This window comes from Pseudophryne corroboree, chromosome 12, assembly GCF_028390025.1.
Source record: "Pseudophryne corroboree isolate aPseCor3 chromosome 12, aPseCor3.hap2, whole genome shotgun sequence".
Taxonomy (NCBI): domain Eukaryota; kingdom Metazoa; phylum Chordata; class Amphibia; order Anura; family Myobatrachidae; genus Pseudophryne; species Pseudophryne corroboree.
The window spans coordinates 47,273,893-47,291,470 of NC_086455.1; the positions used below are offsets into that span (position 1 = coordinate 47,273,893).

The 17,578-nt window shown below is 46.9% G+C and overlaps 1 protein-coding gene across 3 annotated transcripts in view; it reads left to right on the forward strand.

The window, feature by feature from the left end:
- SCFD1 (sec1 family domain containing 1) overlaps positions 1–17,578 on the forward strand; it is a 194,554-nt gene that overhangs the window by 126,200 nt on the left and 50,776 nt on the right. For all 3 annotated transcript variants that reach the window (XM_063947445.1, XM_063947446.1, XM_063947447.1), the window contains exon 15: positions 13,228–13,324. In XM_063947445.1, the coding sequence (XP_063803515.1) occupies positions 13,228–13,324 (97 nt within the window). The remainder of the gene's footprint in view (positions 1–13,227; positions 13,325–17,578) is intronic.

Below are 17,578 nucleotides of genomic sequence, written 5' to 3' on the forward strand. Positions count from 1 at the left end.
TTGTGTCGACATGTATGAGGAGAAAAATGATGTGGAGACGGAGCAGATTGCCTGTAATAGTGATGTCACCCCCTAGGGGGTCGACACCTGAGTGGATGAACTGTTGGAAGGAATTACGTGACAGTGTCAGCTCTGTATAAAAGACAGTGGTTGACATGAGACAGCCGGCTACTCAGCTTGTGCCTGTCCAGACGTCTCATAGGCCGTCAGGGGCTCTAAAGCGCCCGTTACCTCAGATGGCAGATATAGACGCCGACACGGATACTGACTCCAGTGTCGACGGTGAAGAGACAAATGTGACTTCCAGTAGGGCCACACATTACATGATTGAGGCAATGAAAAATGTTTTACACATTTCTGATAATACGAGTACCACCAAAAAGGGGTATTATGTTCGGTGAGGAAAAACTACCTGTAGTTTTCCTGAATCTGAGAAATTAAATGAGGTGTGTGATGATGCGTGGTTTTCCCCCGATAACAACTGATAATTTCTAAAATGTTATTGGCATTATATCCTTTCCCGCCAGAGGTTAGGGTGCGTTGGGAAACACCCCCTAGGGTGGATAAAGCGCTCACACGCTTGTAAGGGCTCTACCCTCTCCTGAGATGGCCGCCCTTAAGGATCCTGCTGATAGAAAGCAGGAGGGTATCCTAAAATGTATTTACACACATACTGGTGTTATACTGCGACCAGCAATCGCCTCAGCCTGGATGTGCAGTGCTGGGTTGGCGTGGTCGGATTCCCTGACTGAAAATATTGATACCCTAGATAGGGACAGTATATTTTTGCCTATAGAGCATTTATAAGATGCATTTCTATATATGCGTGATGCACAGCGGAATATTTGCCGACTGGCATCAAGTCTAAGTGCGTTGTCCATTTCTACCAGTAGAGGGTTATGGACACGTCAGTGGTCAGGTGATGCGTATTCCAAACGGCATTTGGAAGTATTGCCTTAATAAGGGGAGGAGTTATTTGGGGTCGGTCTTTCAGACCTGGTGGCCACGGCAACAGCTGGGAAATCCACGTTTGTACCCCAGGTGGCCTCTCAACATGAGAAGACGCCGTATTATCAGGCGCAGTCTTTTCGTGGACAAGCGGGCAAAATGTTCCTCATTTCTGCCCCGTGACAGAGGGAGAGGAAAAAGGCTGCAGAAATCAGCCAGTTCCCAGGAACAGAAACCCTCTCCCGCCTCTGCCAAGCCCTCAGTATGACGCTGGGGCTTTACAAGCAGAATCAGGCACGGTGGGGGGCCCGTCTCAATGAATTTCAGCGCGCAGTGGGCTCACTCGCAAGTAGACCCCTGGATCCTTCAGGTGATATCTCAGGGGTACAAATTAGAATTCGAGACGTCTCCCCCTCGCTGTTTTCCTAAAGTCGGCTTTACCGATGTCTCCTTCTGACAGGGAGACAGTTTTGGAAGCCATTCACAAGCTGTATTCCCAGCAGGTGATAATCAAGGTACCCCTCCTGCAACAGGGAACGGGGTATTATTCCACACTGTTGTGGTACCGAAGCCGGACGGCTCGGTGAGACCGATTCTAAATCTAAAATCTTTGAACACTTACATACAGAGGTTCAAATTCAAGATTGAGTCACTCAGAGCAGTGATTGCGAACCTGGAAGAAGGGGACTACATGATGTCTCGGGACATCAAGGATGCTTACCTTCATGTCAAAATTTACCCTTCTCACCAAGGGTACCTCAGGTTTATGGTACAGAACTGTCACTATCAGTTCAGACGCTGCCGTATGGATGGTCCACGGCACCCCGGGTCTTTACCAAGGTAATGGCCGAAATGATGATATTCCTTCGAAGGAAGGGAATTTTAGTTATCCCTTACTTGGACGATTCCCTGATAAGGGTAAGATCCAGGGAACAGTTGGACGTCGGTGTAGCACTATCTCAGGTAGTGTTGCGGCAGCACGATTGGATTCTCAATATTCCAAAATCGCAGCTGGTTCCGACGACTTGTCTTCGGTTCCTAGGGATGATCCTGGACACAGTCCAGAAAAAGGTGTTTCTCCCGGAGGGGAAAGACAGGGAGTTATCCGAGCTAGTCAGGAACCTCCTAAAACCGAGCCAAGTCTCAGTGCATCAATGCACAAGGGTTCTGGGTAAAATGGTGGCTTCCTACGAAGCAATCCCATTCGGCAGATTCCACGCAAGAACTTTCCAGTGGGACCTGCTGGACAAATGGTCCGGGTCGCATCTTCAGATGCATCAGCGGATAACCCTGTCACCAAGGACAAGGGTGTCCCTCCTGTGGTGGTTGCAGAGTGCTCATCTTCTAGAGGGCCGCAGATTCGGCATTCAGGACTGGGTCCTGGTGACCACGGATGCCAGCCTGCGAGGCTGGGGAGCAGTCACACAGGGAAGGAATATCCAGGGCTTATGGTCAAGCCTGGAGACATCACTTCACATAAATATCCTGAAGCTAAGGGCCATTTACAATGCTCTAAGCTTAGCAAGACCTCTGCTTCAAGGTCAGCCGGTGTTGATCCAGTCGGACAACATCACGGCAGTCACCCACGTAAACAGACAGGGTGGCACAAGAAGCAGGAGGGCAATGGCAGAAGCTGCAGGGATTCTTCGCTGGGCGGAAAATCATGTGATAGCACTGTCAGCAGTATTCATTCCGGGAGTGGACAACTGGGAAGCAGACTTCCTCAGCACGACCTCCACCCGGGAGAGTGGGGACTTCACCCAGAAGTCTTCCACATGATTATAAACCGTTGGGAAAAACTCGACAGGTATTGCGCCAGGTCAAGGGACCCTCAGGCAATAGCTGTAGACGCTCTGGTAACACCGTGGGTGTACCAGTCAGTGTATGTGTTCCCTCCTCTGCCTCTCATACCCAAGGTACTGAGATTGATAAGATGGAGAGGAGTAAGCACTATATTCGTGGCTCCGGATTGGCCAAGAAGGACTTGGTAACCGGAACTTCAAGAGATGCTCACGGAGGATCCGTGGCCTCTACCTCTAAGAAGGGACCTGCTCCAACAAGGACCCTGTCTGTTCCAAGACTTACCGCGGCTGCGTTTGACGGCATGGCGGTTGAACGCCGGATCCTGAAGGAAAAAAGGCATTCCGGATGAAGTCATCCCTATCCTGATCAAAGCCAGGAAGGATGTAACCGCAAAACATTATCACCGCATTTGGCGAAAATATGTTGCGTGGTGCGAGGCCAGTAAGGCCCGACGGAGGAAATTCAACTGGGTCGATTCCTACATTTCCTGCAAACAGGAGTGTCTATGGGCCTGAAATTGGGGTCCATTAAGGTTCAAATTTCGGCCCTGTCAATTTTCTTCCAAAAAGAACTAGCTTCAGTCCCTGAAGTTCAGACGTTTGTAAAAGGGGTACTGCATATACAGCCTGCTTTTGTGCCTCCAGTGGCACTTTGGGATCTCAATGTAGTTTTTTGGGTTCCAAAAGTCACATTGGTTTGAACCACTTAAATCTGTGGAGTAAAAATATCTCACATGGAAAGTGGTCATGCTGTTGGCCCTGGCCTGGGCCAGGCGCGTGTCAGAATTGGCGGCTTTATCCTGTAAAAGCCCTTATCTGATTTTCCATTCGGACAGGGCGGAATTGAGGACTCGTCCTCAGTTTCTCCCTAAGGTGGTTTCAGCGTTTCACCTGAACCAACCTATTGTGGTGCCTGCGGCTACTAGGGACTTGGAGGACTCCAAGTTGCTAGACGTTGTCAGGGCCCTGAAAATATATGTTTCCAGGACGGCTGGAGTCAGAAAATCTGACTCGCTGTTTATCCTGTATGCACCCAACAAGCTGGGTGCTCCTGCTTCTAAGCAGACTATTGCTCGTTGGATTTGTAGTACAATTCAGCTTGCACATTCTGTGGCAGGCCTGCCACAGCCAAAAATCTGTAAATGCCCACTCCACAAGGAAGGTGGGCTCATCTTGGGCGGCTGCCCGAGGGGTCTCGGCTTTACAACTTTGCCGAGCAGCTACTTGGTCAGGAGCAAATACGTTTGTAAAATTCTACAAAATTGATACCCTGGCTGAGGAGGACCTGGAGTTCTCTCAATTGGTGCTGCAGAGTCATCCGCACTCTCCCGCCCGTTTGGGAGCTTTGGTATAATCCCCATGGTCCTTACGGAGTCCCCAGCATCCACTTAGGACGTTAGAGAAAATAAGAATTTACTTACCGATAATTCTATTTCTCGTAGTCCGTAGTGGATGCTGGGCGCCCATCCCAAGTGCGGATTGTCTGCAATACTGGTACATAGTTATTGTTACCAAAAAATCGGGTTATTGCTGTAGTGAGCCATCTTTTCTAGAGGCTCCTCTGTTATCATGCTGTTAACTGGGTTCAGATCACAAGTTGTACAGTGTGATTGGTGTGGCTGGTATGAGTCTTACCCGGGATTCAAAATCCTTCCTTATTGTGTACGCTCGTCCGGGCACAGTATCCTAACTGAGGCTTGGAGGAGGGTCATGGGGGGAGGAGCCAGTGCACACCAGATAGTCCTAAAGCTTTCTTTAGATGTGCCCAGTCTCCTGCGGAGCCGCTATTCCCCATGGTCCTTACGGAGTCCCCAGCATCCACTACGGACTACGAGAAATAGAATTATCGGTAAGTAAATTCTTATTATCGCAAGCACAGTCATCTAGGCTTGCGATACCGACCATAGTCGGGCATAGCCTAAATCTCACGGTGTGTACACACCTTTAGAAGGTTTGAGCAGGTCACTGGCTTTGGAAGAGCAATATAATTTTATTTTGAATTTTATCAATCTTGTCCTTGAAATATAGGGTGTTCAGAAAGTCACTGTGCACTCTTCATAAACCAATGAAAACAGTGGAGAAGTGAAGCAATGGAGAAGTTGCCCATGGCAGCCAATCAGCATTGAGGTAACTTTTTTAATTTGCATATTATAAAATTATACGGACCAGCTGATTGGTTGCCATGGGCAACTTCTCCACTGCTTCACTTCTCCACTGTTTTCACTGCTTTATGAAAAGACCCCTTATTTTATTCGGAAAGTCACTGTGCACTTATGTATATAGAGGAGTTTAGAAACAAAATAAAAAGGATCCAAGCCTGTCTTGATGTTAACGGTGGTCATTTTCAACATTGTTTATAATTATCATTCGTGTTTACATCACATATTTTATATTGAAACGTGTGTTAATAAATATACATAAGTGCACAGTGACTTTCCGAACACCCTGTAGAAAGTGAGAACTTATGCACTGATGGTAGCTGGTGGGTTTGGTGAAGGAGAGATAACAAGTGATTTAAATGTATTAAAAAGTCACTTGGGAATAGAGGCTTGAGAAGAGATGAGAGATTAGAAATATATTTTAACTCACGAGTGTTGCTAGAATGCGCTCCGCCACAAAAATTCCACCAGTGACCATCTCCAGGCAAAAACAACAAATACTTTTATTCAGGTTGCTCAAGTACAAGGTTACACATTAATCATAGATCACTGTCTTTAGCATAAACAGCCATGGAGGTTATGACCTGTCTTACTCCCTTTCCATTAATAAGGAACCCTTCAGGTCCTGGCGTCCTGACACTAGTGCCCCAGTCTTCTGAATCCCACTGTTCTTAGCAAGCCTATCGCCTGGGCACTAACTGCCGTCAGAAGCCCTGACTTATTTGAGAGACTCTGCTTTAAACCCAGCAGCCAGGTTCTGGCTGATGAAGCTGCTTCCTGCGCTGAGAAGCCCATAAGACCTGGTCTGGGCCCAATGGATAAGATCCCAGTCGGCACATCGCACAGCCGCTCCATTATCTTCAATGGTGGGAACTTTGCGGTCAGCGGTGAGGTTACTCGAAGTCAGCGGCTGACCGCGAGTAACCTCACCGCTGACCGCAAAGTTCCCACCATTGAAGATAATGCAGCGGCATGTGCTATGCGAGTCTGACAGCTTAGACGCGCACAGCCATTCAGAAGAGTGCCACGACGTGGCGCTCCCTGATTGGCTGAAGGTACCCTCTGTAACAGGACTAACGTGGGGTCCCGGCATTCGGGGAAAGGAGTCCCATGTGTAAACATGGGACCCCTTTCAGTGCGTGGATTGGGTAATGCGGTTTGTTTTTTTGCCAAGTACGTGGATTATAAAGAGAAGAGGACAGATGCTACACAGGATTTTTGTGAGTATAATTTTATTTTCAGGTACACCGTGGATTCTACTTGGAGAAGTGGACCGAACCTCGTGTCAACATAGGTAAGTATGTGTGTGTCGGCATGTATGTAATAAAGTTTTACTTTTACGGTGGGCGTGTACTGTTTTTATTTGTTTTTGTTTTTTTGTAGTAGAACTACAGGTACCAGCGGGCCCGATTCCCCCCCGCATGCTGGTACTTGTGGTTCTCCAAGTACCAGCTTGCGGGGGAGGCTTGCTGGGACTTGTAGTTCTGCTACAAAAAACAATATTCTTTCTTTGTGTCACTTGGCTATCAGCCCCCCATCCGCAGCCCTTGGATAGGGGGACAGCCTCGGGCTTCACCCCTGGCCCTTGGGTGGCTGGAGGGGGGGACCCCTTGATTTAAGGGGTCCCCACTCCTCCAGGGTACCCTGGCCAGGGGTGACTAGTTGGGGATTTAATGCCACGGCTGCAGGGACCGGTATAAAAGTGTCCCCCGTCTGTGGCATTATCTCTCCAGCTAGTGGAGCCCGGTGCTGGTGTTAAAAATACGGGGGACCCCTACGCTTTTTGTCCCCCGTATTTTTTGCACCAGGACCAGGCGCAGAGCCCGGTGCTGGTTGTAAAAATACGGGGGATCCCCTGTCATTTTCCCCCCCGTATTTTTACAACCAGGACCGGCTCAAAGAGCCCGAGGCTAGTTATGCTTAGGAGGGGGGGACCCCACGCATGTTTTTTCAGGATTTTTTTACACATTCCCACCCCTTCCCACTGAAAAACATGCTCTGATCTCTCCATATTATTTTAGTCCGTTAAAAAAAAAAAATATTCTTTTAAAAAATATATAAATAATACTTGTCTCCTAATAGACAAACCAAGTACATAATCCCTTCTAATATAAATAGATATGCTATTAGCAATAAAAAACACACACAAAAAAACATGTTTTTTAAATTTTTTATTAGATTCCGCCAGCAAAGTGAATGAAATTGATGAAATTACTGTCGAAAAGCACTGTTGTCGAATCGACATTCTTCAATTGAATATACTTTTGTCGAAAAGCCGCATTTTTACCATTGCAGAGTCGAATCTGAAACGTCCGTTTTTTGTCGAAAAGTACTGTATTGCATTGTCGGGAAAAAAAATTGTGTCGAAAATGCCCCGTTTTTCGACATTTGCGGCAATTCGACCGCAATTGCATATACCCCATAGTCTTATATGTGAGGAAGCTGGAGTATGAGATTTACGCCACTGATGCTCAACTTTACGTGTGAGTTTTTAGAGGTGTCTTGTTAATTTAGAGTGCCACGGTTGATATCTAACTTTACGTGGATTTTGATGGGTACCTGGAGCCACTTTGAGGGCTGTTCTCTAGAGTCTGCTTCAGGTGTGATACAGCAGTCTAAGGAGATATGAATGTAGAAATCTGTGAGAGCAGTTGTTGCAGAGAGGTGGATAGTTGTTGAAAATTAATAACACTAATATTTCTGTGTGTTTTGAGGAGGCTTTATAGACTTCACTGACATTGAGTTTGAAGATCTGGAGGAGAGCATACAGGTGATAAGATTTTGATCTGAGAGAGGGAAAGTGGGATTTTAATACCTACCGGTAATTCCTTTTCTCGTAGTTCACCGGTCCATGATCCGCTGGAACACGAGATGGTGGAGATCCCACTCCTCCTGGTGAAGATCATGACGACTCAAGAAGTCCGCCTCCCAGTTGTCCACACCCGGAATGAAGATTGCAGAAATGGCTCTTGTGTTTCTTTCCGCCCAGAGGAGTAACTTTGACACCTCTCGCATGCAGGCTCTGCTTTTTTCCCCTCCTTGTCGATTGATATACGCCACCGGCGTGGCGTTGTCCGGCTGTACCTGGATCGCGTGATCTTTGAGCAGAGGAGACGCTTGAAGTAGAGCATTGTAGATTGGCCCAAGTTCCAGAATGTTGGTTGTAAGGAAGCTTTCGTGGGAAGACCACTTGCCCTGGAACTGCGCCCCTTGAGTGACAGCTCCGCAGACTCGCATCCATCGTGAGGAGGGTCCAATCCTGAATTCCGAAACTCCTGCCCTCCAGGAGATTGGAGGACTGAAGCCACCACAGGAGGGAAATCCTGGCCTGCGATGACAGCCGAATTATCCGGTGCATCTGGAGATGTGATCCGGACCACTCGTTCAGGAGATCCAATTGAAATGTTCTGGTATGGAACCTCCCATATTGGATCGCCTTGTATGAGGCGACCATCTTCCCCAACAATCTGATGCAAAGATGGATGGAAACTTGAGCAGGTCAGAGCACCATTTGGACCATCTCCTGAAATGTTCTCACCTTGTCCTCTGGTAGAAACACCTTCTGTGCCACAGTATCCAGAAACATCCCCAGGAACAGGAGCCTTTGAGTTGGCTCCAGGTGGGACTTCTCCACCCATGGTCGGACAGAAGACTGATGGTGCGGTCGATAAGGAGCAACAAACGTTCCCTGGATCTTGCCTTCATCAGGAGATCGTCTAGAAAAGGCACCACATTTATCCCTTGGATCTGGAGTTGAAACATCATCTCCGCCATCACCTTCGTGAATACCCTCGGGGATGTTGACAGGCCGAAGGGTAGTGCCTGGAACTGGAAGTGATTGTGCAGCAGGGCAAACCGCAGATACGCCTGATGAGGAGACCAAATCGGAATGTGGAGATAGGCGTCCTTGATATCCAAGGAGACCATAAATTCCTGGTCTTCCAGGCCCGCAATTATTGCATGCAGGGATTCCATCTTGAGCCTGAACACCCTTAAATAAGGATTTAAGGCTTTCAGATTCAGAATGGGTCTGGCTTCGGCACCACAAACAGGTGTGAGTAAAACCCCTTGCCACGTTGCGGTAGAGGTACTGGAACAATGACGTGGGATTGGACCAATTTTTGGATAGCCTGTTGTAACGTAACTTGCATATCCTCCAAAGCTGATGAGCTTGATTTGAAAAATCGTTGGGGGAGGGGGGAGTACTGTCGAACTCCAGCTTGTAGCCCTGAGAAACGAGCTCTCTGACCCAGGCATCCTGGCAGGAGGACTCCCAGACGCGGCTGAAGTGGCACAGTCAAGATCCCTTCGTGGTGGGTTGGCATCGTCATGCTGAGGCTTTAATGGAAGCGGAACTGGTGGACTGTTCCTGGGAACTGGTACTTGCAAGTTTCCTGGACTTACCTCTGGTACCTCTAGCCGCATGGGAGGCACCTCTGGCCTTTGATCGAAATGTGCGAGACTAAAAGGACTGGACAGACTGTCCCAGATAGGAACGTCTCGCCGGCGAGGCCCCAGAGGGGAGAAACGTGGATTTCCCGGCAGTAACCTTGGAAATCCAGGCATCCAGCTCAACCCCAAAAAGCCATTCCCCAGAAAAGGGGAGGGACTCCACATTAAGTTTGGATTCTGCATCTGCAATCCACTGACGCTACCACAAGGCCCTGCGTGCCGACACCGCCATGGCTGACGTCCGAGCATTGATGTTCCCCATCTCCTTGAGGGAATCACAGAGGACACGAGTAGTGTCCTGAATGTGTTTCAGGAGGGTAACCATGGTAATTAAGGGCATATTTCCCGAGAGGCCCCCCTGAATTTACATGGCCCAAGAATGAATGGCATGGGTCATCCAGCAACCCGCAACGACCGGTCTTTGGGAAAGGCCGGCTGCAGTGTATATAAATTTTAGGGTAGTTTCTATTTTCTATCCCCAGGATCCTTCATGGTAAAGGAGCCTGGGGCAGGCAGCACCGCCTTCTTAGACAGGTGAGAGACGGAGACATCCACCTCAGGGGGTTCCTCCCAAAATTTTCTACCTTGAGGAGCAAATGGGAAAGTGTGCAAAAACATTTTGGACACTTGACATTTTTTGTCTGGATTCTTCCAGGCCTGTTTGAATAAGTCATCTAACTCTGGAGATTCAGGGAAAGTGACATTGGGCATGTTTTGTACCAGACAGCATACCGAAAAAAATAAAAGATTGAAATGAAATTGAAGAAAACTCTCTGCAGCTGCAGAGTGTGCATCCTCTCCTGAGGGCACATTTTTCTAAACTGCCTATGGGAGGGGACATAGAGGGGAGGAGCCAGCACACCCCGTGAATACAAGATCAATCATGTAAAGGTATCTGTATATTGGGAAAGGCCAAGAGAGGGTGTTAGAGAGTAGTTTGGAGGTATGAGGTGATAGTGTACTATCAATAGGGATATTGAAATCACCTATAATGGTGATGGAGATGTCAGAGGATAAGAAGTGGGGAAGCCAGGCAGAAATATTCCAGAAATAGTTTGGGTTTCCCAGGTGGGCGACATGCAGAGAGAAAGGGGGTGAAAATCCTGACAGAATGTACCGTATATACTCGAGTATAAGTCGACCCGAATATAAGCCGAGATACCTAATTTTACCACAAAAAACTGGGAAAAATTACTGACTCGAGTATAAGCCTAGGGTGGGAAATGTACGGTGCCAGGGGTTTTCATGCTCAGGGTGTCATGCTCGTTGCCAGGGGTTTCATGCGGTAGGTGTTATGCTTGTTGCCAGGGGGTAATGCTTGTTGCTAGGGTTGTGCCCCCAGTGCCACATATACCCCCAGTAACAGATATCCCCCCACAGTGCCAGATAAAAACATGCCGCCGTTGCTTTGCCCCCAGTAGTTATGCCCCTTCTTTGCCCCCAGTAGTTGTGCCCCCTCTTTCATTGCCCCCAGTAGTTGTGCCCCCTTTCATTGCCCCCAGTAGTTGTGCCCCCTTTCATTGCCCCCAGTAGTTGTGCCTCCTTCTTTCTTTGCCCCCTGTTGCAGTGCCCCCTTCTTTCTTTGCCCCCTGTTGCAGTGCCCCCTTCTTTCTTTGCCCCCTGTTGCAGTGCCCCCTTCTTTCTTTGCCCCCTGTTGCAGTGCCCCCGTCGCCGCTTACAAACACACAAACACACACAAAAACAATACTTACCACTGCCCCGCTCCTGCTTCCCGACCGCATCTTCTGCTGCTGCGCTGCTCCGCTCCGTCCGTCCGCTCGCTCGCTCCGTCCGGCCGCCGCTCCGTCCGGCCGCCCGCTCCCCGGCACCCGATCATCTCTATGGGAGAGACGTCATGACGTCTCTCCCATAGCAACGCGCACAGACACTAGAGGTCAATAATGACCTCTAGTGTCTGTCCTGGAGCCGGCTGCAGCGGACGCCCACACAGCCCACGGCGTCTGCTGCAGCCATTGACTCGAGTATAAGCCGAGGGGGGCTTTTTCAGCATAGAAAAATGTGCTGAAAAAGTCGGCTTATACTCGAGTATATACGGTACTTCAGATTATAGAAATGTGAGTGATGGATCCTGAGGTACAACAGTATATATGTGAAAAATTGGGACAGTAATATTCCAACCCCATGTCCTTTACTCTTACCAGGCCTGTATGGGTGATGGGGAGACACCATGTGACAGTGCTGCAGGGAAAGTATTTCAAATTAAAAAGCTGGTTTCTTTTTTTTCCCCCTCAAAAGTGGTTATTGTTCTTTTTAGTATATTTATTTATTCTCAAGTGTCTGTTTAAGTACATGCAAATAAAATATTTATTGGATATTGAAGAGCAGAAATCATGTGGTAGTTATTAAGCTTTCTGCTCTCCTAAGTTTTATTCATCTTTGTTTTGTGCTTATTTGCTAACCCAGGTTATTTGTAGATTTCTGAAATATTTAAGTGTTCCCAGTTAAGCTGCTGTCTGCATGCGAAGAGCAGTAAACAAGGAATTAGTAGTTCTTGGTTAGAAGTTACTATAGAAGAAAAAAGCAAAGAATGAACTAATTATTGCTAGTCTTTTCAGCCTTGGCGCAACCCTGCAGCTCTTTTCAGCCCAGGCGCAACCCTGCAGCTCTTTTCAGCCTGGGCGCAACCCTGCAGCTCTTTTCAGCCTGGGCGCAACCCTGCAGCTCATTTCAGCCTGGGTGCATCCCTGCAGCTCGTTTCAGCCTGGGTGCATCCCTGCAGCTGTTTCCAGCCCGGGCGCAACCGTGCAGCTGTTTCCAGCCCGGGCGCAACCGTGCAGCTGTTTCCAGCCCGGGCGCAACCGTGCAGCTGTTTCCAGCCCGGGCGCAACCGTGCAGCTGTTTCCAGCCCGGGCGCAACCGTGCAGCTGTTTTCAGCCCGGGCGCAACCCTGCAGCTGTTTTCAGCCTGGGCGCAATTATGATGGGAATGAGTCCTATTGAGATATTGTTTAATTATAAATGCATTTGCGTGAATTTATTGTAATCTAAAATATACAGGGCACAAACTTGTGTAGTTTTATTACATCAGAGACTGATTTCTCTGTATTTGTGGTATGTGATGCACGAATGTGACATCAGAATCAGAATTATTGGCCAGGTATACTTGCGTATACTAGGAATTTGTCTTCGGTTTGCTATACAACAGCCAAGTAGGTAACAGATAAGCAGGGAATGGGGGGGGGGGGGGGGAGAGTAAAGTCACACAGATAGGTATACCGTAGGGACACAAGTTAGTTACATGTACGTCTAGTCAGTCAATGTTCAGGAGTTCAGCAGGCGGACCGCTTGGGGAAAAACTTTTGAGGCTTCTGGTGGACCTGGCGGGGACGGCCCTGTAACGCCTGCCTGAAGGAAGCAAGTTACACATGCTGTGGCCGGGGTGTAGCTGGTCCTTTACTATCTTCATTGCCCGCTTTTTAGCTCTGGACAGGTACAGGTCCTGGACTGAGGGAAGGTCGTCCCCGATGATAATTATTTGGAAATTACTACTACATAACAGTAGGTTTGTTCTTATTGTGCTGTGGGAGAGCCAGTGAACATGACATGTAGTTCAACAAAAAACTAACATTAATGTTGGCACATAATATTCTGAAAAGGATATTTTTTTATTTTTGGTTTTAAAACTCCTTCCTTCCTCTACTTTTTAAATGCCTTAGGTGTTCTTTTAATTCTTTCAATTATTGGTATGAGCTAAAACTCTTGTGACACCAATCTCATGATACATACCAAGCCTATGTACTGAAAATTTGCTCGTTGTGTTTGCCATTCTAGGCTACTACATCATAATCTATCATAACTATTCATTTTGCATTTGTATTTATTGACTATTGTCTCTCTCGGTTCTAGGTTCGGAAGTTGGATGTATATTTTGAGTATGAAGAGAAATTAATGAGCAAGTCTACTTTGGATAAATCTCTCCTAGACATAATCTCGGACCCTGATGGTGAGTTGGTGTTGCTTTTTTTTTTTTTTTTTGCTTGCTGGTGATGAAGAGGTTAACCACCATGAGATGCCAGTGGGTGTTGTAGGCTAGTTCTGTTTTTGTTCCTAATCCTTGCTCTGCCCTTTAGTCCTTGGCTTTGATGCCTGCACACTCAACACCTCATTGATTTGAAATGTCTCCGGCCTCACAGCATGTCTTAAGGAAGCTGCTGGCAGGGGAAGTACCACACATCTCTGTACATGGCACCGTCCCACAAACCTGACTTCACATAGGAATGTTTGTGGGCCAACACCTCAATGCGTATTCAGTATACTATACTCGGCAAGACCTCTGCTCTACCATGAGACGTACCAAAGTATATATTAGCATGTATATCTTTAGCATATAGGGTATATGTAATAGTTTGCGAGTTCTGTGAAGCAGCAAAATGTCCGCTATAGATTTAAAGCAGCAATGATGTAAAATGCAAATCCAACCTGATTTTTCCTTTTAAATTATTGCTATTTTAAATCTGCAACCGAAATTGCCCCGCTTTACGTAACTCTCAACATATTATGTACACCCCATAATGTATAATGAGCCCCATGTATTCTATAACACCATGCACTTTGGGTAAATCATCTAACCCATAAATAGATGAGGCGTTTGTTTGAGGTACCCGGATCATAGATTGACAGTGTCTAGGTGAAGTCCAAGTACAAAAGGTCTCACAGATGGGTCTGGGACTCCAGGTCGACAACAAAAATGTCGACACACCTTAGGTCGACGTCAATTGGTCGACATGGACAAAAGGTCGACATGGACAAAAGGTCGACAGGAACAAGGTCGACATGGATAAAGGTCGACATGAGTTTTTTTTATGGGGGGGTTTTTGTGTCGTTTTCTTCGTAGAGTGACCGGGAACCCCAATTAGTGCACCGCGTCCCCTCGCATGGTGCCTTCGCTCTGCTTTGCTCGGCACAGATTACCGTTACAATCGTAGTCCACGTGGATCGTTAAGTATGAAAAGGTTCCAAAAAAGAATAAAATTGGGAAAAACTCATGTCGACCTTTTGTCCATGTCGACCTTTTGGCCATGTCGACCTTTTGTCCATGTCAACCTAAGGTGTGTCGACCAATTGGCGTCGGCCTAAGGTGTGTCGACCTTTTTTGTTGTCGACCTTGAGTCCGGATACCCTCACAGATGAAGGTCGACAGGTTCAAAGGGTCTACATGGCAATGGTCGACACAAGTTTTATTTGGGTTTTCCTAACTTTTGCTTAAAATACTATCCACATGGACAGCGATTGGGAATAGAAACCTGTGGCAAGTGCAGCGAGCCACCTTGCCCAAAGCGTGGTGAGCGTACACTTTTGCACGGATTGTGGTCACATAAGATGAAACATACAAAATGGCACCTAAAAACTTGTGTCTGCCATTGTCATGTCTCCCTTTTGTACCTGTCGACCTTACCCACTGACTACCTTTGTCCCTGTCTACCTAATGCTTGTCGACCATACAGGGTTGTCCTAATGAATGTCTACCTAGACATTGTAGGTCTTCTATACCACACCCTTTGTCTGATAAACTAGTGAGAGACATGGCTGTTGATGCCTGACTTCTGACTGAATCCATACTTGTTTTTTCACAAAGAGTACGGCATATTTTTCATGAGTGGGGAGTCACACGGTCGGGAAACTATTGTGAGAAATTTACCAGTGTATATTATGGCCTGTACAATTCAAACATCATAGAACAACCTGTCAGAAGGGTATGGGAGGTTATAGATGAGCAGGAGAGCTAAATTATTGTCTAGTTACGTATTTATGTGGTGCCGCCAATTGTCCTTTGCACTACACGGAGAAAATGGCAATGGTATAAAACAGTTGCCCTCAAACTCTGGGACTGATTCAGATCCTGAAGGATCTGCTGCACTACGCACAAAGTACCGATGGCCAAATGCGCAGTACCGGTCTTGCGTTGTCAGAAGTTCTACAGCTGCAAAACTTCAACAAATTTACAGTCTGCAGCCTTTTGGGGGTTGGGACTGGGTGGCGATGGACTCCGTTTTTCAAAATAGAGGCATCTCCTTTGTTTTGGGCGGAGTGCCAAGGCCAGGATCTTCATCTGAAAACTGAGATTTCCTGGCCTCTTGGTAGGACCTACGGCAGCCAGCTTCCATGAACCCATGGGTCACACACCTGGCTGATGGTGTCGCGGATGATCCGATACGGCATCCTAGGATGCAGCACTGGAGCACATATACATGCAGGAGGCATCTGCTTATACTAGAAGCTTCCTGCCACATTACCATATTGGTGCATTGCTGATGCTTCCAAGTGAGCAGCAGCTATGCACATTCCAACCACATCTGAATTAGGCCCTCTGTCCTCAGGACCCCAAACAGTTCCCATATTCCAGGTCGCCTAGCAGATGCACATATATATTCATTAGTCACTGACACATTTTAAAAGATCCACAAGTGTAGTTAATGATTTTGCATGTGATTCGTTGAGGAGACCTGGAAAACATGTACTGTTTGGGGTGCTGAGAGCTGAGTTTCCCTGGGAACGGTGGAAAGAAATCTTCAGAGTTGCTGACATTAAGTGTGGTATGCAGTGGAGAGAAGGATAGTACAGGGTGAGAACCAAGATAGTGGAAGCTTATCTTTGTGAGAGCTTAGATTCTAATGGGGTAAAACTGGTAAAGACTGTCAACTTTGTAGAAGAAAATTAAAGAAAGCACATACTGTACCTGTTCTAAAGTGGAAGTGCTTTTGTCTTTTTTTTCCACTCTTCACCTCTTTCATGTTCCACTCTTCACCTCTTTCATGAAGCACCCTGCTTACTGCAAATAGTAAATTACAGGGTGCCTACTTACTGATCTTTAGGGTCCAACCTTCAGGATGTAGTTAAAATGCCGGCTGTCGGGATCTCGGCGTTCAGAAGACTGATGCCGGAATCCCTACAGCCGGTGGAATACCAACAGACGGAATCCTGACTGCTGCCTGGTATACCTACTTGGTTGGAGGGTCGACGCCACCAACTGAGTGGGAATAGAAGCTGTGGCGAGCGAAGCGAGCCACTTGGTTTCGAATCGTGGCAAGCCTGTGAGGGGACACCCTGCCGGGATTCCAGCATACGGAATGCCGCTGTCCGTATACCGTCTGCCGGTAAATCATACTGAGTCCCAACCTCCTGTCCAGGGACGTAACTAGGAATAAAGGTGTTCAACTTAACTCCCCACACGATACCACTCTGAGAGAATATGGGAGCCGTTAGCAGAAGTACACGTCAGTGAGTAGGCCAACACCATACTGTATCTGAGCTTTGCGTGTATGAGCCATTGCATGCTGTTGCCTGACACTTATTAGTGGAATAGTAAGACTGTGCTACAGTCAGCTTTTTTTTAATTTATTTTTATACATTCTACAAACTGGAAATGCGCTCCTCCAGTGACATGCAACGAGAGGTGCAGAATTCACCCCAGGAAAGATATGGGAGAGGACCCAGTTACTGCCTATAAACTGGTCCAGATTTCCATTTTTTTTTTTGTAGACTGGAAACGGATAGAGGCCGTTCCGTAATGACAAAGATGGCCCTAAAAATACACCCTCTAAATTAATTTCCCTTTATTTTTGTACAGATCTGCTAAACTAGGCACAACTAATTGTGTGACATAATGTCTTTGCTCTGATTAGCGTACTGCTGTTTCACAATGGTGGTGGGGAGGGGGGTTCTCTACCATTAGCTTTCTCTTGTTTTTCTCCCATGACCTCTGCTTGGGTTGAGGTGTACTTACGCTGAAATCAGTATGTGTTTTCATCCAGAAGAAGTATCTTCTGCTGCTCCTTAGTAGTTTTCCCATTGTAAATGACTTCATCTGACACTGAAAATGTCTGTAACTGAAAATGCTACAAATTCCATCATAGTAAATAACTTTTTTAATTACGAGGTTTCCAATCCTGTATAAGCTTCGTCTGTTAATTTTAGGAAAAGCTTGGCACAGATTAAACGTTTTCTAGGGCTTCTGAAAACCCGCACACTTCTTTCAGACATCATCAACACTTCTAAAGTTGTCATCCAAATGTAATTTCCCTCTGCTAGTACCGTCTTCCAAATTTCTCACCCTCATCCGAGTATTTTCGGAAAGCTTTTTCTGTACTGTGTGATCATTATACACTACCTCTGAGAAACACAGTATTTAAGACTTGATGGTACATAGTGTAGCTTTGGCCAACATGTCACTTGGTTAGTTTTGAAAATGTTATTTTTT